Here is a 24,425-nt window from a genome sequence, read left to right as displayed (position 1 = left end):
CGGGAAAAATCTCGTAGGAGACGTCCTTGACCCTGGCGGACGATTCGGTAAGGACCCGTGTATCGAGATGACAACTTTTCGGATAAGCCAACACGACGGAATGGACACCACAGGAGAACCAAGGCACCGGGTGAGAAGCGAACGTCGTGATGCCGGCTGTCATGCCCGCTTCTGGGTCGCTTGCGAGGCCAACAGCCTAGAGCGGGCGATCTGACGTGCGTGATCGGCACGAGCGATGGCATCACTTGCATATTCGCTAGGTGGCGCGGCAGCAGCCGGTAGTACGGTGTCCATTGGTAACGTCGGTTCACGGCCAAAGAGCATATAAAAGGGTGAATAACCGGCGGTATCGTGACGCGATGAATTGTACGCGAAGGTCACGTAAGGTAACGCCAGGTCCCAGTCACGGTGGTCAGATGAAACATACATTCAGAGCATGTCCGTGAGGGTACGATTTAGTCGCTCGGTGAGGCCATTTGTTTCGGGATGGTAGGCAGTGGTCAACTTGTGCTGCGTTGAGGAGGAGCGCAAGAGATCGTCGATTACTCGTGATAAAAATGCACGGCCTCGATCTGTGAGCAATTGGCTAGGGGCGCCATGGTGCAAAATGGCATCGTGGAGCAAGAAATCGGCAACGTCCGTAGCAGTGCTGGTGGGGAGCGCTCGAGCGATTGCATACCTGGTCGCATAATCGATAGCAACGGCGACCCACTTGTTGCCAGATCGTGAAAAGGACCGAGAAGGTCCAAACCAACACGGAAGAATGGTTCGGTCGGGATTGAGAGCGGCTGAAGCAGCCCAGCAGAGGGTGCGGCAGGACGTTTCCGACGTTGGCATTTGTCGCAAGATGTCACGTAACGTCGAACAGAGCGGGCGAGACCGCGCCAAAAGAAGCGGCGCCGGACACGGTCGTACGTGCGGGACACACCAAGGTGACCAGCAGTTGGTTCGTCGTGAAGATCACGCAGTACCGTTGAACGCAGCTGTTTAGGCACAACGAGAAGTAGCTCAGGACCATCGGATTTGACGTTACGACGGTAAAGTGTGCCATTCACGAGGACGAACATGCGCCGTGAGGCGTCGTTAGGTGCGGATTCCAGCCGATCAATGAGCGATCGCAAAGAAGCATCACGGCGTTGTTCGTCACCAATCTGGAGAAACTGAGACATAGACATAACGCAGGGGTTAGGTTCGATGTACGGTCCCTCTGGTTGGTCAACAGGGTAGCGGGACAAGCAGTCCGGGTCCAGATGGAGGCGGCCAGACTTGTAGGTAACAGAGTAAGAGTACTCCTGAAGGCGCAGCGCCCAACGACCAAGTCGTCCAGTAGGGTCCTTCAGTGAAGAAAGCCAACAGAGAGCGTGATGATCGGTGACAACACGGAAAGGGCGGCCATACAAGTAAGGACGGAATTTCGAAACCGCCCAGACAAGGGCAAGACATTCCCGTTCCGTAATAGAGTAATTGCGTACAGATTTCGATAGGAGACGACTTGCGTACGCAATAACACGGTCAACGCCTCGTTGGTTTTCGGCTAAAACTGCACCCATGCCGTGACCACTAGCATCTGTGCGCACTTCCATGGGAGCAGCTGGGTCAAAATGGGCAAGAATAGGTGGAGTCGTTAGGGCGGCGATCAGCTCAGAGAAGGCGTCAGCTTGTAGAGGACCCCAACAAAACGGGACGTCTTGTTTGAGAAGGTCAGTGAGTGGACGTGCGAGCACCGCAAAGTTTTTCACAAAACGGCGAAAGTAGGAACAAAGCCCCAGGAAACTACGAACGTCATGGACAGACCGTGGAACGGGGAAGTTCGTGACAGCGTGTACCTTCGCTGGGTCCGGTCGGACACCGGAAGCGTCAACGAGGTGGCCCAGGACAGTAATTTGACGAAGAGCGAAGTGGCACTTCGAGGAATTTAGCTGGAGGCCAGCTCGTCGGAAGATTGCTAGAATGGTCGAAAGGCGCTCCAGGTGTGTTGCGAAAGTGGGGGAGAAAATTATCACGTCGTCCAGGTAACATAAACACGTCGACCATATAAATCCTTGAAGCAGTGTGTCCATCATTCTCTCAAACGTGGCTGGTGCGTTGCAGAGACCGAAAGGCATAACCTTGAATTGGTAAAGGCCGTCAGGGGTCACGAAGGCGGTCTTCTCGCGATCCAGGTCGTCTACAGCGATTTGCCAGTAGCCAGATCGAAGGTCCAGAGATGAAAAGAAGGTGGCACCATGGAGGCAGTCGAGGGCGTCGTCAATACGTGGAAGAGGGTACACGTCCTTCTTGGTGATTTTGTTGAGGTGCCGATAATCAATGCAGAAACGCCAGAAACCGTCTTTCTTCTTTACTAATACGACGGGAGAGGCCTAAGGACTAGATGATGGTTCGATGATGTCCTTCGCAAGCATTTTAGCCACTTCTTTTTGAATCACTTCGCGCTCTGATGCGGACACACGGTAAGGTCGACGGTGAATGGGCAAAGAGTCGCCAGTGCTGATTCGGTGGGCGACAATCTTAGTCTGGCCCAGGGGTCGATCACGAATGTCGAAAATGTCGCTGTATGAGGCCAAAACCCGGCAAAGAGCGTCGGCTTGGTCATACGAAAGGTCTGATCCAATCATGTTGCGAAAAATGCTGTCGTCGGAACTTGGTGACGGGGAATCTGCAGCTTCCTCAGGTGCAGTTATGGCGACAACCTCGACGTCATGGTCTGTTATAGCGGTGAGGTGTGCAAGCGACATCTTGTGGGGCAACACTTGGGGGGTCAGACCAAAGTTTAGTAGCGGGAGGAACACACAGTTATCAGCTAATGTCGCGATGGTATGTGGCACAGTAACATTGCACGTCAGGCGGACGTCTGTAATCGGAGAGACGATATAGTCGCCGTCGGGAACGTGTGCAGCGGAGGGTGCATATTACATGCAGCGGAGGAATTCTATACTTACCTGGGGCCATATTCTGAAACGTTCCACTTCGGCGATAGTTCGCTATTCGCCTTTAGGCGCGTGCTGAGTGCCTGTTCGAGGAAATTTGGATGACGGCGGGCTCAACGAGCCAATCAGCTCATGCAATTTTGCTGAAGAGTCAATCAGTGCGTGCCTTAAGGCGGAAGGCGAGCTATCACCGAAATGAAACGTTTCAGTATGCGACTCATGTATGTTCCCAGAGAAGTCACGCTACCTTCATTCGAAGTAGTGATGAACAGGACATACGTATAGAGGCTCCTTTTATAACTAGCGTTAGCGTGACGTGCCACTCACGCTGCATGCACGAACGTGCTCAGTGAGCAACGCGGTGTCGAAGCAGAAATTGAAAGGGCGCGAACGTGGTCGTGGACGCTATGTTCATTTCGGCAGTGCGAGGCCTGGTGTGCCACGGGAACGCACATATTGCTACACATGCCAAGAAGAGACGCCGGGAGCATGTATAGTAAGCACCGCGACGTCTAAGTACTAACGAAAAGGCAGGAACCATGGTGATTCTCTTCAGCTCCAGTAACCTTCCTCCTCCAGCACTCGCCTTCCTTGTGGTGACAAACATAATCTCCTCGATTTGCCAGACGGGGCATCTACGCTTGGGCATAATAATTAAAGAAATTAGTTACAATAATGTTGTGGGTCAGAGAAAGCATCAGAAACTTGTCCCAGTGAGATTCAGTACATACGAAACTAAATGCATCACAACGGCTGAGCTGCTTTTCGCTAACTGCGTCACAACGCCACGTTCAGCGAGCGTGCCCAAAAACTACCGAAACAAGTTATAATAATGTTAGGGCGTACACATTCGTTGGCGAGTACCCTAGCACTGTCACACAAAAGATAATGCAGAAACTCCACCAGAGTTATCTAAGTATATATAGGCATACCCCCAAATTTCAGTTGGCCCACCCCAAAATATCAACTTGGGCCACCCCAAATTTAAGTTGCCCCGCCCCCAAGTTTCAAGTTGGCCCAACCCCAAAATTTAAATTGGCTCCCCATCAAGTTTCAGTTGGCCCTCCCCCAAATTTCATTTGTCCCAACCCGAAATTTGAAGATGGCCCACCTCCAAATTCAAGTTACCCACTCGCAAATTTAAGTTGGATCATCCCCAAATTTACGTTTGCCCACCCCCCAAATTTCGATTTGCCCCCTCTTAATTTCATTTCGTCCACCACGAAAATAATCCGACCCTCAAATGTAAGTTGGCCCATCCACAAATGTCAAGTTGGCCCATGAAGTTGGCCAACCCCCACATTTACGTTGGCCCACTCCCAGATTTCAAGTTGGCCACCCCCAAGTTCCAAGTTGGCCCACCCCAAATATCAGTTTGCCCAGCCCTACCATAAGCTTCCCCATGCATTTTCTATGGAGCCCTATTTCTCTATGGCTATTCTCTCTGATCGATTTTATGTTCTTTCAGTTTATATTGTTCCTTATCGCTTATAAAGCTAACAATCATCTACATTTACACTATTATCAGGAATAAATGTTCCAACTGTGCAAATATCACATTTTTCTACAGATACAAGGCATTGCACTCTTTGCATGATGGGGCTGGGGTACTAGCCAAAGAATGCTTACACCTTAAATGTCATATGAGAAGGGTAATGCCTTGTATGTGGAGAAAAATGCGTAATTTACAAGGTCAGACATTTAGCATAAAAGTGTATATGTACACGATTGGTAGCTTGATAAGCGATAAGGAACAATATAACCAAAAATGTAGAAATTCCACTGGAGTTGTCTAACTATGCTTAAGCGTATTCCAGTTGGCCCACCCCGAAATTTAAATTGCCCCATGCCCAAATTTCAGTTGGCCCTACACCAATTTTTAATTTGTCCGTCCCCAAATTTAAGTTGGCCCATCCACAAGTTTAAGTTTGCCCAACCCAAAATTTCAAGTCCGCCCATCCCTTAATTTCATTTGGCCACCCCAAAGTTGGCCATCCGCAAGAGTAAGTTGGCCTGCCCTCAAGTTTAGCTTGGCCCACCCCAGATTTCAAGTTGGGTCACCTCAAATATCAGTTGGTCCACCCCTACTAAAGCTCCCCCATGCATTTTCTATGGATGTTCTCTCTGATCAATTTTGTGCTTTTTTGTTTGTATTGTTCATTTTTGCCTATAAAGCTACGAATTATCTACATTCGCACTATTACAGCGAATAAGTGTCCTAACTTTGCAACACCGCAAGCGCCCCACATCTGCTCCCGCTGGCCCACTTCAACCCCTGCATTGTCCTGCCTCTCCCTTTGAGGTCGCCGGCATAGACTTGTACAGGCCTCTTCCTCTGAACGCCAGCCGTAATCGCTGGATTGTCACAGCTGTTGATCACCTCACTTGCTGCGCAAAGACAGCTTGTCTACAATCTGGCACAGCTTCTGAAGTGGCGGACTTTTTCCTGCGAAGCATCTTTTTACGCCATGGGACACCACGCGTTTTTCTCAGCAACCATGGCAAGATCTCCCTCTCCGAAGTTCAACGAGCCACCAGCACTGTTCATAAGGCAACTTCAAGCTACCACCCACACACCAATGGCTTGACCGACCGTTTCCATCATACGCTCTCAGACATGATTACAATGTAATAGCCCGGACCGCACAAACTGGGATGCAATCGTACCGTTCCTAACTTTTGCCTACATCAGTGCACCTCAGCGTACCACCAGCTTTTCGCCGTTCTTCCTTGTCTACGGCCACTCACCAACTTTCGCCCTTGATGCTTCTTTATTCTCGGCAACTGCCTTATCGGCAGTGCCTTTTTCCGAGCAATTTGTTTCCCGCCTCACCCAGGGCCGGTATACATCGCCCGCATTAACACCGACATCTGCAAAGACGCTCGCAAGCACCGCTACGACTCGACGCACCGCAATGTGATGTTCTGCCCTGGCGACGAAGTGTTACGAAGTATTACTATTACTCTCAGTCATTTTCTTGGAACCTACCAGGTTGTTCAGTCACCTGTTAACCACCGCATCTTTCCCCTTCATACTCCTTCCGATCGTTGTTGTCGAAGGACAGAGATTGTGCGCGTGTCTCGTTTGAAGCCTCATGTACGACGCGTTTCGTAGCAAGCTTCTGCGACCAGCCTGGCCGCTTCCGTCCAGAGGGGGAAATTAGTGTTAGCACAATATTCCCATCTCATCTTCCTCATCTGTACGTATCATCACCACGCAACACGAGCCGCGACTTCTTTCTCGCTGTGGCACGGAATCTTTGAGAACAGAGGAGTTCCTCAAAATATACATATATATACTTACACACATACAAGCTCTTCTATACTCTCCCCCCGGTTTCCCACACATTAGAGACATATACATATATACTCTTTCTACTTTGACACTCCATGATAACGCCTTAAAAAGTTCCGCTAGGATCGAGCTTGGTTTGATACATTTTTAAACGATAGCTTCTTCCATGTCAATTTCGAGTGGCACTGACATGTCGGGTGCCAAGTTGGCCATAAACTATCGGTAACGTAACAAACCGCTTAGTGGAGAGAAGAGCCAAAGAAAGCTAGCGCTTTAAATAGGGGTAAGGATAGGAAACAACTCCACGTCGATGTCTAACCAACGAGTCCAAGTTAGCAATCTTGGACAGTATTATTTGCCATTCGTTTGCATAAAACGTGTGAAGGTTAATGAAGGAGCATGAAAATATTAACCAGAAGGGTACTAAGAATTCTCCGTTGGCACTCCTCCAAAAAAAAAGTAAACCGCCTCCCGAAAGTATCACTTAAATTTCCGTTTTCTTTTCAGCAGCCCTGTGGCGTTCTTTTTATTTATTTATTATAGCATAGATATTTTAATGGGGAAGAAATTGTGTTAACACGTCGATGTAGCTTTCTAGCCTCTATCGATCATGACGCGCTGATAGGATGTGCCAAGGATGCTGGAATATTCCATCGTTAACTACAAGAAAACGAATTTTTCTTGATTTGGGTGCTGGTCTTTATTAAGTGCTTCCTGAAATCCTAATTATTGACCGTGTGTTTGACCTAAAATGTTGCACAGCTGCTAATAGCCTAGAGATACTGATGCCTGTAGGCGTACTTCCAGTACTTCAACCTGAAAGTGCGGCTCGTGGATTGACCTAATCATGCGCTATCATTTGCAGTGTTGAAAAACTTACAAAAATACTGTCGGTCAGATAGACAATGCGTTTTTATGTTCAGCGTGTTAACTGTCTGATTCTTCCATAAATTATACTGCAGCAAATTATGGTTCCTTAAGTGCGCAATGCAACTTTTGAATGCCAGAATCGCGCCTTTAGAAAGTGTTGTTTTTAAACCTGCAACTTGCATTACTTTTACCACCACAGTCGCATATTCGCTGCGACGTCTGCCTACCTCGTGATGACCGGAGTTATGCGAGCTTTGACACTGGCCGGTAAGTGTGGCTCTTACAAGAGCGTACTTGTGAATCCAGTTCGAAGGTACAGCAGCGCGGCTGTCCGAAGGTCCACAAGTCATAAGAGAACGGAACGGTATAAACTAGATAATTTTTAGCGTCCTTTAACTCTGGTTGAACGTTAGTCAAAGATTACAATAGGTCGGCCTCAAATAAAGTTAACTATATTGATGACGATAAATGGTAAATGACCAGCAGCAGTATAGAGGTGAGCCTAAACTAAGCCTAAAACTGAGCCTAAAGATAAATGGTAAATGACCAGCATCTGTAGAGCTGAGTCTAAACGCAATGGTGACACGTCGTCGGAGCGTTACCGGTTACTGCCGAAAATTGGCCCATACTACCCTCGCCATGAGGTCGAGACAAGTGGAGGCACTTCGTCGGCAATGTCAAAGGCTGGCACGTCATCTGCCGCACCGGCTTTCCGATAGATGCGAAAGGAAATTTCGGCATTTGGTTTGCGCAGTCAGCAATTATCGGCAGCAAAATTTTGAAAATGCGGACAAACGGATTGTAGCGCTAAACGCTAATTGAGGATATTATCATTGTGCCATTTTCATTGCTTGAGAAGCACGAAATTCGGCAGGCTACAGATTGCACCCAAATCGCAACTCGATTACCCCTTCATGGCGGCATCACTGGCCTTCCTCCTCGCCGGCTTCCTTAATTTAACGGAAACCATTAGTGCTTTCTCCGGGCGTATGTTCTGAGAGCGAACAGCGTTTCGCGGTTGTAATTACAGTTGCACGCAAACATATTACTGCTGGGATCTATTGCGGTGCGATCGCTCATTTACCATGTCAGTCATGGTCATTGCGCGGATTCGCCCAATCTTCGTACACGTGGCCTCATACTTTCTCGCCCCCTTGTCCCCTGGAAAAAAAACACAGCGCAAAAAAGACAAGGACACGAGAGGGCGACACGCACACAGCGCTGTTAAAGCCCCTATATTTATAAATATAGGGGCTTTAAGCGCTGTGTGCGTGTCGCTCTCTCGTGTCCCTGTCTTTTTTGCGCTGTGTTTTTTCCAATGAATCACCCACACGCCCAAGCTTCCACCCTAAATCCCTTGTTCTCGTTATTCTTTGGGCTTTCTCGTGGCGTCGACACAGTGAATATATTCCCTTGCAATCGCGACCAGTCACGCCGCCGACGAAGCAAGTCATAGCGCCTGATAGGGCTCCTTATCACCAAGCACTCCAACGAAAGCACGAGAAGTGTATGCATAGAAGAAACTGCCGAAGTTAGGGAGGTGTTTCTACTGTATCATTCAACACTTTATCGGTGACACTAGACCCAGAGTCAACATGGACATTAACCTTTCGTTATCCCCGGCATAAAAAACAACAAATCCGAAGTCTTCCGTAACAATCCGCAGATCGCTTTTCAACGTCATGTCTTCGTCATCATAGACCTGACAAGCATCAATTGGCGAAGCACCGCATAGTAACCTTACATTGGGTGTCACATGCACAGCCACTGCGAGCTTTTCACACGAGAAAGAGCAGGTTATAAAGCAAAAAATAAATGTAAAAATTCTAAGCGATAAAATTATCCTGGCGTCCAATTAGGACTCCCTAGTCTGCATATACGTATAATACCAGCGAGGAAGAAGTGCTTTTATTTTTACACCCATCATCTGGGCCTACAGAAAGTCGCAATGAGGTCTTCCCTCTTCGACGCAGTTTTTTTTTTTTTCCTGGGTGTTTTTCGATACTGTCAACTAACACGTTGACTTCGACAAGAGCAATAGAGAAACACCGCCTTCATAACGCCGCATAGCCTCTAATTGTCCATGCTATTTCTGTTTTGCTCTACAGCAACAACATTCCAGCGCGCCATGGACGCGGTGTTTGTAGGACTTGTTTTGACTTCAGGGCGGAGGACGAGAGAATTACTATTTGATCAGGCGAAGAGGAAACAAAAAGCTTTATACAATATTTACAGATAGTTGAAAATAGCGTACATGTAGCTGTAAGAGGACATCATACCAACTGGGCGGCTGACGGCAACCCTCTCTTCTAACAATGGGCCCGTTGTCCCTTAAATCCCTTTGGCGACTCCTTGTCGGCAGGAACCAGGCGGGGCAGGTACTTATATCACCCGCGTCGCATTCTTCTTTCGTCGCGGAGAAGGCTTTGTGCTGCTTGAAGTCACTCGCGTCGCATTCCTGTTTCGTCGCGAAGTGGGAGCTCCCGTCGCCTCGATGATAGGCACGTAGTGTGGCACAGCTAGTAGGCTGAAGTGCCATGCCTTTCTCGAATTCCTAATAGCGCCATCCTCTTTGCGGTAAACTTAGACGATCATGGACAGGCACCTTGGAAAAAATGTGGAAGTCAATTTATTCGGACTCGCCCTGAAGCATAAAACTTGCCACACCGCTTTACGATCTCCAGTTCCTGCGATACGTGCAGGAAGGAACCATCAAAATATGATGGGTATCGTTTGCTGCCAGACTGTCTAACCTTTAGCATTAGGGAGGAGTCGTTGCAGGCAGCACTCAAACCCGAGAGCGAGCCTACCAGCTAAGTCGTACTATACACGTTAACTAGCCTTTTGATATCACATTCTGTTCGCAAAAAAAAAAAAAAAAACGATGATGCCTCACATATGTGTGTGGGGAAAAGCCACTGTGCTTTGTTTTACGTTTTGTCGGTGCTTGCTTTGAAAAGAATTGTTACTCGCTGCGCTCTAGCGATAGATGCACTTACGGTACAGGAAGCTCTGTGAACGTTGCAGCTTATATAAAACGGCAAGCCTGTCTAATCTGACTGTCCAAGCGCATTCGCGAGTAGTTCAGTGCATTCTCAAATCTACACGAGTACCTCTGACTGCGTAAGAATGTACGGTTATGCATGTGTAAAAGACTACGCGCAAAGCACTAACTATCATTTTGAATGTAAGCGAATATCCAGAACGAACAAACGAGCCGCAGAGACCCCCCCTCCCCTTCCCCACACACACATTTATGCTTGCCGCTGATCTCCGCAACTCGGTTCACCACAGTTACTTTAGGGCAGCCGCGAAGATCGAACGTTTGCTCTTCTGTGTATGAATAAAAGTTGCGTATGCACAAAAAGGAAAGTTTAGTATGTAATGAAATGACACTGAGATGTCTGTGTTTGCACAACAGTGTGTGGTTTTTGTCCTGTAATTTTTCTTGCTCTTTTGCTAATTTGGCTTTGCTCTTCGCATTATGCCATGTGTTCAGATAATACCGATGAGGATTGGGCTGGTTTATCCTGCCTAATTCAAAATATAACAGTGAGACTTTTAAAATGAAAGCAAAACTGATGAGCAGACAACTTTCAGCTTCGTTTATTTTTAGCCAGGAATATTTATTTCAAACGAAAGATACACACATGTGGCGAAATGCAAACAAACAAGGGGACGTATTCTGGGACGACAACTTTCGGCGATACTATCGCCTCGGCCGTCAGGCGCACGCCTATTAGAGATGTAAGCAGTGGAAAAAAACATTGAAAACATTGAAATTGAAATTGTCAACCAGAATAAAATTGAAAAAAAAATATAAAAAAACGTGTAACGTCGCAGAATAAAGAACCTGCAAGTGAATTCGGTCGAAAGCAGCAGCTTGGAAGTGTATTGCCACTACCTGGCTCTAACCACGTGGTGGCAAGGACTTTGCTTCAACCAACCCTAGAGACCCCTTGCCTGTCGCGTACTGCAGATTCTGCCTTCTTCTGTGGCATGTGAAAGAAACTGGGCAACTGGGCCGAGTGTGGAAATGTGCGCACCAAGCTACGCAACAGGCTCGCAGGGGATCGCGTGCAATAATTTGTCCACGTGTACTTGAACTTCGATGTCCGGAAAGCTTCGTCCGCTGCACAGCGAAGCGTTCACGAATCAAGCGGAAATGAATCGGACACAGATCGATACAAATGCCAGTCTTGACGCTTTGATGTGAAATCAATGCCTTGACGTGAAATCGTGCCTAGATTTTAAACCCGGAAGCTCTGATGGGACTTTTGTGATGCAATAATGTAACAATTATATTCTTTTCAGTGTTAAAGAAATAATGTTTTGTATTTTATTCCGATAGCAATTATATGGACACTTCCACCGGGTTTCTGCCGTCAGCGTCGCCGTCGCCGTGAGGTTCCATATAGATAAAATTTTCGCCGCGCGCCGTATGCCCGAGCGGAAGCGTGCGGGGACGCACGCTGTCACGGAGAGCGAACGCACTCAATCTTCTACGCCCAAGCAAGGAAGCGGGAAGCGAGCGCCGGAAGGAGCGGGGGGGGGGGGGGGGGGCGCATTTCTACTCTGCCAACAACCGCGCTCGTCGCTCGCTCGCACCATCTCTTATCTCCACACGGCTCTGACCTTTAAGCGCTGTGCATTCGCCGCTCAACTTCCGTTGAAGCGATAGACCGCACGTACCTTCGCCCGCTGCGGCGTATATGCGCTTGCTGCCAGCGTTTTGACAGTCGTTGTCTGCAGTCATTCAGTGTGATCTATTCATGTTTGTTTGTGTGCGCTCACACCACAGTTAGTAATAGTCGGGCCACATTTTCCAACGCGCGCTACACATGCAATGCTGCCCGGATAGGCAGTGCAGCGCTACAGGTGTGTCCCTTCGCACGCGCTGCCCACGGGCAGCGCTTCTCATCAACACCACCGCTTCACACGCGCCTTCTCGTGGTCATCGAGTCTCTTCATGTCGGTCTACTTACGCCGCAGCACACCTGCTTACTTAATCAGCTCATGTTTACTACAATTCATATTGCTACCAAAGCCGCTCACCTTACTTCGTATGAGATTGCTGCGTTGCTATCGCATTCATTGCTTCACCCTTAGGGCGAAACTGTGTCATTTTTTCATATTTCTTTATGCAATCGTCTTCTTCTTTCAATTTTTCGTATTTTAAACAAAAAACATGAAAGAAACCAGTTTTTTTTTACACCCTCAAAATTCCATGAAATTTTACATCTCTGACACTGATTGGCTGGCTCAGCACTACGTCACCTAAAGGTGATAGTATCGCCGAAATTGATCGTACCAGATTACGTCCCACGCAATGAGCAAATAGACCAGCACGGGTGTGTTTCATACCGCAAGATGTATGTATATTTCGTTTGCAAAACGAATTTCCAGCTGAAAACTGAAGCTCGTCCTTGTCTGTTCTTCGGCTTAGTCCTGATTCAAGGAGTCGCCTGGTTGTACTTTGGCTCGAACTCTGTACAGCCAGAAACGATGAGCGTCGAGGCTATTTTCAGGGTCCATGGTAGTCAAGAACCAGTTAAGTCCCGAGAACTGGGTCGGCTACTCGTGGACGAGGAAAATGGTGAAGTACGCTGACTGTCTACTGGCTGACCGTAAGGACAACGTGAGTACAAACTTACCTGTCCGCACCACCGTGTTCAACGCAATCATAAGCTTCAAATGAATGTTACGTGACGCATACCGTGCCGATTGGTTTCAGAACATGTGCTTTTTTGTGCAATAATGACGCAGTTGAGATTATACAGGACAAGACAGCGGAAATGTCTTTACACGCAATACCGCTGTGCCCTCTGTCCAATATTACTGATAGGCACTGCCATTTAGTTTCCTGTATTTGCTCAATAGAACCGTGCATGGCAGATCAAGATTAGCTCTAAGAAAACAGCATCGCTGATTATTACACCCCCCAAAAATTTACCTCGACATCTTTCATTCGTGCATGGTGCACATAACTGGGATCATTCCAGCGAATTGGACGTAACGTTTACGTTTTATTACTGAATGTCGCAACCAGCTTGGAAATGCGTAGTAATGCATGTTCATGAATTTTCAGCTGTAGTGGGACACTGTATTGGCTTTAAGTAATGGGTAAACGTCCAGCGAAAGAAAACAGTGATAAGGTCTATATGTGGGCGCTTCGATCGCGAAATTCGTCCGTCGTTTCACGTTCGAAGTTTATCGGTCACTCAACCCTAATTCGAGCGCCAACATCATAATATTGTCAACACGTAAATTCACATAAACTCATCCATTTCTTTCGTACGCTCATTTGTGCCGTGCAAATCGCTGCACTAGCCCAATGGACATCCTTGCTGTTAGGTTGTCTTTAGACAACTTTAAGCGTTCTTTCACTTCTATTGTACGTCGTAACTGAGAATTTATTTCCTGATTGGGAAGACTCTCCTGGCTCGGTGCCATCTCTGAAGGCGTAGCGGCATCAAAACAAAAGCTTAACTCAACGTTAACTTTGAAGCATCACTAATACTTTGTCCTCAGCGTATTATTGGACAAAGCGAAGGCTAATTTTACCAATAAATTGTTTCTATTGCGACGGAGAACTTGTAGCAAGTGCAAATTTAGATCGAAGCGGACTTTTTGGGCACCGCCATGTTGTTACGCCATCGTGGTAGCCGACGCGGCAGTGAGTGGTATAAGGTGCATCGGGTCTAAGGTGTCACGTAGCATGGTGACGTACCAACTTTGACCCAAACCTACTCCATGGTATCGCGGATATAATGAAATACACCACGTTATACGAATTCTATACGTAACGACGCCCCTGAGGCGGTGCGCATTAGCATTGCAATATATTTCACTAGGATAGTGTCTCGACCGCGCGCGCCCTTACGTTTATTGCCTTTACATTCTCTTTTGTGAGATGTGCACTGATGCTTTTATTTTACTTTCTGTCCGAAACTTCTTTGGTTATTTTACTACAGGGCACGCCTTGTAGTGAAATTAAGCTACTGTTTCGGGTAGACCATATAATGATCTGCCTTGGTTGTTTCTTCAATAAGCTTTTTTTACCTAATTGCTGGGTTTGCAAATACACGGTCCGACCCGCGAGTGTGGCGCGGGGTGCCGGCTCTTCTTATTGTAATTATTATTGTTATCCGTGTGGTTCTTAACAGTGTTTTCAATTTTCGTTTGTAGAACATTTTTGTAGGGAAAGCTACACTGGGCGCATTCTCGCTGTTTCGCTGTGGCCGGTGGCAGCACCGCGAGCTGAGCCGTTGCCTAGCAACCGCCGCAGCTGGCAGCGTTTCTTTCTCTATGGTCTGACCACCCCGCGGCGTCTTACTGGCGTCTGACCACGCCGAGAGCGGCGTCTGAGATGCGTCTTTCGCCCGGCGAACTGCTTCACTGGAGAGGGTCCGGAATGCCAGGCGCGCGAAGCTAGCGTCGGAGACTGAGGAAGAGCTAGCCGCTCGGCTCGCAAAACGCTCGGACTTCTCGGATTATAATTTATACCTGGGTTATATCGATATGTGTATACCAAAGTAAAATAATTACAGCTAAATCAAAGGCTAACCAAATGAAACCAAGACTTAACCAGACTAAACCAAGCTTTCGCTTTGCATATCCAGGGTTAGCTGAGCTAGCTAAGCCGCAAAAATGTTTTTGCAGCAAATTCCAAAATTTGCTGAAATGTGCTAAATTGTCTTATCGGTTCCAAATTAAGAAGAAATGGCATATATTATAATCGTTTTATGTATAGAAGCCTCCGTAAAATAGCAGACATTATTTTAGATTACACAGAATTTTTGAGGATTGGCTTTGTCAGCACTGTTCTAATAATAGAACGGGACTGTTCGCAGACCCGGACATTACATGCATAATAAATTGAAATGCATGATTGAATAACTAACTGAATTTTGCTATTTAGGTTTCTGATTACTTTATGGCACATATTGCAATTTACGATTTTTGGCCGGTGAGTCTGCAAGACATATCCACTTGGAAATGAATTTTGATGACATCACTTTCGAGATAGGAACATCAAACTTGTAAAAGTTTGCTATTGTTCATCTTGCTTTTTTAGTGAAACGCCGTTTCATGTATTCAAGTAAGAAAATGACTGCAACCCTAAGGCCTTCGTTGCCCGCCTGGGAAATTAAGTTCTCGAAACTGGCGTCATTTTAAGCGTTTGTTGCAATTGCACAGGCCGTGCGAACTCACCTAAAACTATCCGTGCATTATATTATATGTCGTAAACTAATTAGTCAATTTCTTAAGTATTTGATTACACTTTCTTTCTCTTGCGTGTAATGTCCAACTCTTCGAGCACACCACTTGGAAAACGAGAACTGTGCTATGTCCTGCGTGTAATTTTGAATACCAAGATTGGTTAGTCTAAAAAAAGACCTGTTGTGCAACCCAGGCTTTATTGTATAAATTGAATGCATTGTACAATATTGAATATGACATACATACACATATATCTGATACATGTAATAATATCTACTATACTCTATTAATCTAAAGCAAAACACTCCTACCCGCCATGGTGGCACAGTGTGGCATTGGCATTGAGCTGCGAAGCCCGAGAGTGCCGGATCAAATTCCGACCACGGCGGCCCCGTTTGGATGGGGGCAAAATGCGGGAACGCCCGTATAGCCAGCATTGGGCGCACGCTAAAGAACTCCAGCTGGTCAAGATTAATCCAGAGTCTCCGACTACGGCAGGCCTCAGAATCATACTGGGTGTTTTTGCACGTCATACCTCAGAATCGTTTTTCAACACCCCGTGCATTGTTTTGTATCACTACTGTATCAGTATCGCCAAAAGGCGCTTGGCATTTATGAATAAGCGTTCGGCATCCTCGTTTCTCCCAGAATACCATCGACACCTTCGCGGACGTGTACATGGTCGGAGCTGTTACCCCGGCGCTACGGGTGAGTCATGCAGCTAACCTGTCCCAAGTGTTCAGGAGGGCGTCATGCCTTGTACCTTCTTTGTGCTAGATAAGCTTGCGCTAAAAATAGGCAGATTTGCTCCTGCGTGGCATGCACTGTACACGTTATTCCTTATTCACCCGAATAGACAACCGCCTACGACTGTCGTCAGAACGGTGAATTGTTGTAGTGCTTTCCCAAGTGCTTCTTCAGTCTGGCGAAAAAAATAAGCTCTGTCCCTCCTGTTTTCATTATGACAGTCGCCTGTATATTGACAGCATGCCACGGTATATAATGAGGCCTAACGATGACTTGGACTTACCGAACAGAAGCATTCTTGCGAGCTCGGAAGTGGTATTCCACGACGGTGCCGGTATTCGCAGCACCGTCGTGGTCGACAGCACCACTTGGTAGAGAAAGTTCCGTAAGGGGAAGCCATAACTCTTGCTTCGTCTAATACAATATACGGGCAAAGCAGAGATGCTCTCATTTAGCAATCGCCTAACTCTTCTTCCATGTAAAAGCGATAGTTTAACTTCTATGCAAGCGCTGTCAGATACCTTTTTTTCTTTTTTCTTTTTTTGTTACAACGAAGCGCCGGTAGTTGTGAAACATGCAGACATATATGCAAAACTTTGTCTACCGTAAAGACGTATAACAGGATTCGTTTAGCTGCTTGTGTTGCGACGTTTAAAGCGGGCGAAATTCGAACATTGTGTGACCCCTTCAATTCATAAGAACGTTTTCATATGAACTTTCCAGACCTCCGATACCGGAAATGTTGATTTCATTATTTCAACTTATTATAAATACATTTGTCTACACACTTAGACTATCACGAGTACAGTCATCTGCAAAACAATCAGCAACTGCATTAAAAGAAGCAATAAGCAATCTGCAATTGCAAAAGGTGTTCTGGGCGCGGTTTCACGGCTTTACAAATATTCTGACCCGCCGCGGTTGCTCAGTGGCTATGGTGTTGGGCTGCTGAGCACGAGGTCGCGGGATCGAATCCCGGCCACGGCGGCCGCATTTCGATGGGGGCGAAATGCGAAAACACCCGTGTACTTAGATTTAGGTGCACGTTAAAGAACCCCAGGTGGTCCAAATTTCCGGAGTCCCCCACTACGGCGTGCCTCATAATCAGAACTGGTTTTGGCACGTAAAACCCCATAATTTCATTTTTTTAACAAATATTCTGCTTTATCCTTTAGCTGACTGATGTACATTATTTTCTGTACCAAAAATCGGCAATTATAAGTAATCCTGTTCTATCAGCCACGATGATTTCTTTTTTTATTTAGAGGCAATATATTTTTTTAAATAGGTCAAACGGCTGCTTAACAATATTACGTATATCTTGCGTTTTTTCATGAATAGGACATCCGCTCTTCCACTATCCCTCCTGTGCTGCGGCTTGGTAGCTCTAAAGGAAATAAACTTGGCAATTTCGTGCGAAAAACGCTGGGATTATAAAAACTGTTCCAACAGCCAGTGGAGGCTATTTTTCATTTAAAGGCAACCTTATTTTTTATCGTTCTACTCATTGCTTAAGATCATCGCTTATAAACCATTTTCTGTGCCTAATAGCATTGCTGTGTTCCGCTGTACTTGCATAGGGCAATCCGAGTACTGTCCGTGCTTCAACTGATTCTAGAATCCTGCTCGGCAGATGACTGTTCCTATAAATGTGGGGACGCGATCTGAAGCGCGACGCAATTTTGCAAGTGAACGCGATTTCTGATTGTTGCATAATGACGGCGGAAATTAAACAATAAAACAACGATTTGTGCAAACTTGTTACCGAGCAAAAAAAAAGGTATAGAATGTCTGCGTAATAGTCAAATTACAGGAAATTGATTTAACAATTAATATGACGCTAACCTTACGGTTGGTCTCATTAAGTGTGTAGTAAAGTGTGACATTTGGATGGACATAGGCAGTTTTCAGTCCGTGCTCGGACAACACAGGTAATCAGCACAGCCTGCTCTCGCCCAATCCTCATGTCCCGGTGCGTGCATTGCAAGCTAGCTTTGTCTTATCTTCAGGATCCAGCACATGTTCCCACTGCTCTTCAGTGCTTTTTTTCTTGTAAATCCCTGTACAAATCGAACTGAGTTTTCGTTCGATAAGAGCAGACGTAGGCCGACGTACCTTTGCACCGAGTATGAAATTAGCCTCATTACCCTTTGCGAGAATATGGTACGCCAACAGCAGAAGAACTGGACTTCGCCCTAAAATCAGAATAAAAATGAAACCGCAGCTTCCGGGCATCCTGTCCTTTGTATTTGAGTTGTCGGTGATAACAAGCGACTTTGATGGTTAGTCTTTGGAACCTTATTGCTGTAGCGTTCCAAACGAAGTAGCGCGAGGACTTGCTCGCCTTACCGCGTGCGACCAAGATTTATTTCTTCTCCGGAATGTCTATATCAATGCTAATGACTTTCAGTTTTCTCAGACCATACATGTGAAGACAGGTCCTCACTAGGTATGAAATTATTCGCTTCGATTCATGCGGACACATTTACCGCTAATATCGAAAGTGCCGTGCTTTGCGCCACTTTGCTGTAAGCTTTCTCCCTGTAATCCTTCATGAAAAGTCGCCAGCAAAAGTTTAACGTAGCGCGGTATTTGAGAAGGAAAGTGAAATTTCTTGGTGGCCTCAGAACGCATCGTCCCATTCGAAATTTAAATCTGTGATATGCGCTATATATATGAATGACATAGCGTTTTACGGTTCTACTCGCAACTCGCTACAATATGCTCGGAAATTTAACGTTTCCGCAGATTCTATGTTCTGTAAACTTTTGCGGTTGACTTTACGCTATAAGTGCCGTAAAGTCACAATATTGCCTTGAGTGTTTTGTGGCCGCCGAGAGATCACGGCGTGCTTGCCACATTAGCGTGGAACCATCTGTATTGAAGTTGTGAGCTGGGTCAGTTGGTACATATTAGCCAAAAGTAAAAAAAACAGTGGCAAGCCTGTGCCGTTGTATTCTTGTTTTTTTATGTTTGCGGTTGCTTTTTTTCCCCTTTAGGTGTAAATGCGGAGCTCTGAGACAGGTCTACCAAAGGCGTGCCTTTTTTTTTTTAGTTTAAGTAGGCTAGCTCGCACTTCGTTGCCACCTTCGGGCAACATAACGGTCATTCCCTCCACTTCTCTTCTTCCCTAGTACTTCAAGAAGCAGGTGTTACAGAAGGCCTTTCCACGTCCGGAGTTCCGCATCGACTGGGTCAGCCATCTTAGCTCCACACAACTTTTCTTCTACAACTGGGCCCTGGTGAGAAGAATGTCTCGTATCATATAAAGAATGTGTCCTAATCAATTACTACCATAGATTTGCACCTTGGTTCAGTCTGAAACACATGCGTCCTAATAGAACTATTGTAAACAACATAGCACTATCGCAGCGAACTTTTAAAGTGATTTGTTATTGCTACCGCGACGGCATTGGCTTACGCTGGTGACAGCGTTTTCTGCTTCCGGAATGGTCCCCGTAGGTATCGCAACTTTGTGCTTCGTATACTTGCTCATATCTTTTAATTGATTCTCTGAGATGTCTGTAAATTCTTCATATGCCACTTCGGACTCTGCAGAGGCCTTTTTGCAGATATTATCTCCTTAAGAAAAGGCTTGACCAGCTCAGGTGAAATTTCTTGTGTACAGTTACTGCGCAAGGTCTTCATCTGAAAGAAACCGCTAAGGCTAACACAAGCACCGTACTCAGCAAATTGTTCTCAATTAGGTCAATCTTCCCCTTAAAGGCACGGGGAAGAAATGACGTTTCAAAAAAAAAGGCTCGCATACTTTTCAGAGACGTTCTTATATGGCACATTCTAGAGAAGGCAGGCTGGCCATGGGAAGCTTACAGAAGTGTCGTTGTTAGCAAGCCTAGCCTACCATTTACCGAGGTTTTTATAGAATGACATTGAAGCGAGGTTCATAGCCACAGAATGTTATGCTCATATGATCTGTACTTTAATTCAGCCAATTCATGGCAACATTTCGTCGTGGACATGAGCTAAAACAGAAAACCCTTTTTCGTTCAACATGTGCACGTAGAAGTTCATTTGCTTCCGAAGAATGACACTAAATGCATCCGATCAACAAAAAGAGATGACCCTGTGTTTCATAAATGATGTGCGTCCATACTTGATATTCGAGCACATGTCTTGTAACCGAGACAGGGACGCTTCTTCATGAACTACATGCTGAACACTATTCGAAAACGCCGTGATCAACCTTAAGATTGCCTTGGCAATGGACCGCACTGTCACTAAAATGTAGTTCGGACAGCACTGGGCTTCCGCAGAGCATTTTGCATCACTTTTTGAAATGCGGAAATGCCATCTCTCAATGGCGCATTGTAGTGTCGTACGCCATCTTACCTACGTTGTAGCAAAATGAACGAACTGTTTCAGCAGCGGAGCTGCGGCTTTTGGCTCTCGTTTAGCAGGCCACCGTGCTAGTATGCGCCAGCACGCGCGTAGCAAGAAAGTGGTCGCGGTTAGACTCATGACTAGCCCCTGTAGCAGCATTAGCAAATAAGTCATCACAACGCATGACAACCTACTACACTTTTATCACCAAGGAGAGCAGTAAATATGACCACATAACAAGTTAAATCAAAGCCGCTTCGAAGTTTCAGGTTTCGTCATTTTGTGGCTGAGCGAACAGAGGTTCACTGAAAGATTGAGACATGATGTGATCAACGGTTCTCTAATTAGCAATGTGACAGCAAAGAAGTGTTGTTTTCACAGGAAGCGCCGGCGGACCGAGAAGAAGAAGAAGAAGCGTCGGTGAGCACGAGAGGAGAAAACGGGGACTCTCGCCGATTAGCATGGTCTTCAAGGCCCGAATCAGTCCTCATATTTGAAGACTGTTTCGTACTCGGCTTGGAAGTCCTCGTCCGTGATTAGGCTCTCTAGTTCCACGTTTATCTTGTTTAGTTCGCCATTATTTGCCTTCAGCCTCTCGTAGATGGAGTCGAGCTGCTCGTGCGTTGCTGAGTCGCTACGAAGAAGGGCACTTGCCTCGTTGATGATCCGACTGTTCAAGGATCGTCGTGAAGTGCGCTTCGCCATGAGCTTCTCCATTTTCATGCAGGCAACTCGTAGCCGTCGGTTGGTCCATCCCGGGTTCCGGCACTAAAATTTGTGGAATTATGGCGTACAGCAACCTCAGAATAACTCGATTCCGTCGATATATTTGAGAAGGCCTCTTAATAGGACTGATTCGGGCCTTGAAGACCCTGCTAATCGGCGAGAGTCCGCGTTTTCTCCTCTCGTGCTCGCTTACGCTTCATCTTCTTTTCTTGGTCCGCCGGCGCTTCCAGTGAAAACAACAGAGGTTTTATGCAGTAGCTGAAACGACAACTACAATTAAGCAGTAAGTGTGCATTCACACCGGCTAATATGGCAGAGGTTGCGTGACCGACCGCGACTGGCGGCCAAGGAGTTACTCACGGCGACCAACGTTCACTCCACCAAGCTCACCGTGACACCGAGATGTCTCGAAGCTAATACCGTTTGTGACTGCTCGTGCTGCCATAGTCAAGTAAAATAATCGGCAGAGAATACAGACGTCCTGCGGCTGCGCCGCTTATTGGTTCAGCATCTTTGCGACCAAAGTCGCGCAACTGCAAAAAATCAAGCAGCGAGCAGCTGAACCAAAACAGGCGCTCTTCGTTTAAAGAGCCGATTTGAGACAAATTTGGTGACGCGACCTCTGCCAGTCACCGCTGTGAATGAGGCCTGAATTTACCAACGAGTTATCTCCTGCTTAGGGTAAACCGAACAACGTAGTTATAAGACGGCCTATAGTAGGATAGCAGCTACGAATAAAAGGTTATATGTGCGCTGTCCAACTCAAAGACAATCTACAGGGTGCCCCAGCTAAACGTAGCCAATGCTTTAAAAACGACGGAGTGTGCTAGGAGGCTCAAACCAACTCATTGGTGTTGAGGATCGCGTGTCCTAGTCTGATGTATTTTTTTTTCGTTTTGCAAAGTCCATTAACTAGTATAAACTAATTGCCTAACTTTTTAAATATTGGCTTCACCAAGAAAGTTCCAATACGAAAGTTGTAGATCACATTTAAAACTGGCCGACTGAAGTGTTTGCAACTAAGTACCATTGATGGAGCTTCTTGTAAATGCCTTTAAAGAAAGCCCGCGAGAAACAAAAACAACCACGTGATCGCTCCACTAATTCAGCGCCCCCAGACGACCCATCAGTAAAGGACATTGTTTGCATGCCTTTGTTCGAGACCACGGTGTAAGATAAATACTCTTTAGGTGAGGACACTCGCCAGACTCGACCAACCAGATAAAGTAGCAAAGGCGCGCGCCGATCGGCCCGGTGACGGCAGCGGATACCTATCGGCAGTACGACGCAACTTCAACACAGAAAGCTTTTTATTGGTTTAATCTCCCGTTGTTATAGCAACCGGCGGTTCACGGGAAATCCGAAATGACTGAGTGACGCGCGAAAGTAGGTCACCGGGGAGAGGGCATGAGCGCGTTCCTTGTCGGCACAAGCTCTCGCCTGCGTTCTAACTGAAGTTGCGTCGTTCCGCCGATAGGTATCCGCTGCCGTCACCGCCCCGATAGACGCGAACCCTTGCTACTTTATCTGGTCGATCGCGTCTAGCAAGCAAGCCGAGAAGTGTCCCCACCTAAAGAGTATATATCTTACACCATGTTCGAGGTGAGTCCCCCGTATTCACAAACGCACCTCGACTCGACCCTCCACTCGAAATGCTCCTTGAGGGCGGCTTTTCGTTTCACAAATCGCCCTCCACTCGAAACGCGCCTTGAGTGAAGGAAAGCTCGAGCGTTTTACTCGAGAATCTCAAGGTAGCCTCGCTGCTACCTTGAATCGCTCCTTGAGGGCAGTTAGTGCGCAAACATAGCTGCGTTGTGATCTATCACTCGCCTCGTCGGCTTTTTCAGTTGGACGCCAGTTGCCTCCGCAGCTTTTCTTTCGTTAACGATGCTGCGCATCTTCAAGGGCATCGTTTTACGGACCGGTGCATTCCTATGGAGCGCTTCGTCAACGGAGTAATTCTACTGTGGCACTGAGACAGGTCGGCCGTCCTGTCAAGAAGACTGCCAGCTAGTGCAGTGACGTGTCATCTTAATCCGTGCATGAGCCAGTTGATGACCTGCGTACGTGTATTCTTCGTACGAGTGCTCCGAAACTACTATCGGCGCCAGTGCATTGACGTGTTTCTCGCGGGTGATCGCACAAAGCAGCATCGTTTGAAGCGCGCGGCACGATACATAACTGCGGCGGACTTCGAACCTATGAAAAGAAAACAACTGCGAAGATTCCTGCCATTTCGCGGGTGTATTGGCAGTGTGCTCGATTGCTGGATGCGGGTCTGGCTGCGCGAGCGCCGGAATTCTCTCCGCCTGAGCGGTTTGTACTCGGTTGCATAAGTTACTACGCTATTCAAAGGACGGCGAAGCCCACTACAGCAAGGCGAGCACAGCTCTATAAACGACCAGGTACGTTCACTTTTCTGTTTCGCTATAATTTCATGCAGTTAGTTGCTCTAAGAAAAACAAAGTATACTGTAATTTTGCCTAGGACGTGTGCCGTAGCTGCTATTTAAAGTCGTTAGCAATAATTACGTGAGCCTTTCTTCAAAATATTCAGTTTAATTAGCTTACCATGCTTATGAACATCCAAGCCCAACGAAGAAGTGAGCAACTATGAAATGGTTTTCATAATTATGCCTGCATGTATACAGAGGGAATGTATCGTTTTATTTCAATACAATACATTAAATAACTATACAAGAGATGATAGTTTTCGTACATCACATTATCTTTATTGTGATAAAAAAAGCTGTAGCAGTTGACCCAGCTCCTAATACAGAAAACGCTAGCAAGTGGTAGCAGATATATGTCAAATATATTTGTTGCGCACATTCCAGCTATTAGTGAGTGCATTATGTAAGTGTTAGATTGCTGTATGTCGGTCTGGCTGTGCAAACGCCAGACCAGCTTAAAACTGTATCTTTGCAAAAATGAATGAAAAGAGTCCGAGCTCATCAATGTAAAAAAAAAACGGTTTCCTGAACACAATGAATATCCTTAACTAAAGTATTTACTATGAAAATCAAACTAGTTACTTAGTCAAAAGCTAGTTTTTATGTGCGTTAACATCATTGTATGTTTATGCCCAACCCCTTCTCTTATGCAGGAACCAGGCTGCCAACGCAACCACGCAGAGCAACTGCCTTTTCAAGGGCGCTGCGCTTTCGTTGGTGTGCAAGCGTAGAAGAGTGGAGCTCCAGTTAATGTGTCCTGCTGCAATGTAGTTGTCGCGCTATTTTGGCTAAAACCTCAATCTCCTTTCTGACATCCTAACAGCTCAAACGTCACCACTAAAGG

At 46.5% G+C, this 24,425-nt stretch overlaps 1 protein-coding gene across 3 annotated transcripts in view; it reads left to right on the top strand.

The window, feature by feature from the left end:
- LOC119462832 (uncharacterized) overlaps positions 1-24,425 on the top strand; it is a 229,988-nt gene that overhangs the window by 198,051 nt on the left and 7,512 nt on the right. The window contains exons 17-20 of one of the 3 annotated variants that reach the window (XM_037724059.2): positions 7,292-7,359; positions 12,621-12,730; positions 15,964-16,023; positions 19,197-19,304. In XM_037724059.2, the coding sequence (XP_037579987.2) occupies positions 7,292-7,359; positions 12,621-12,730; positions 15,964-16,023; positions 19,197-19,304 (346 nt within the window). The remainder of the gene's footprint in view (positions 1-7,291; positions 7,360-12,620; positions 12,731-15,963; positions 16,024-19,196; positions 19,305-24,425) is intronic. The other 2 variants (XM_049671951.1, XM_049671952.1) reach the window with 2 other exon arrangements.

This window comes from Dermacentor silvarum, chromosome 8, assembly GCF_013339745.2.
Source record: "Dermacentor silvarum isolate Dsil-2018 chromosome 8, BIME_Dsil_1.4, whole genome shotgun sequence".
NCBI lineage: Eukaryota > Metazoa > Arthropoda > Arachnida > Ixodida > Ixodidae > Dermacentor > Dermacentor silvarum.
Note: the sequence above shows the minus strand (reverse complement) of the source record. Positions and strands in the feature narration are given on the sequence as shown.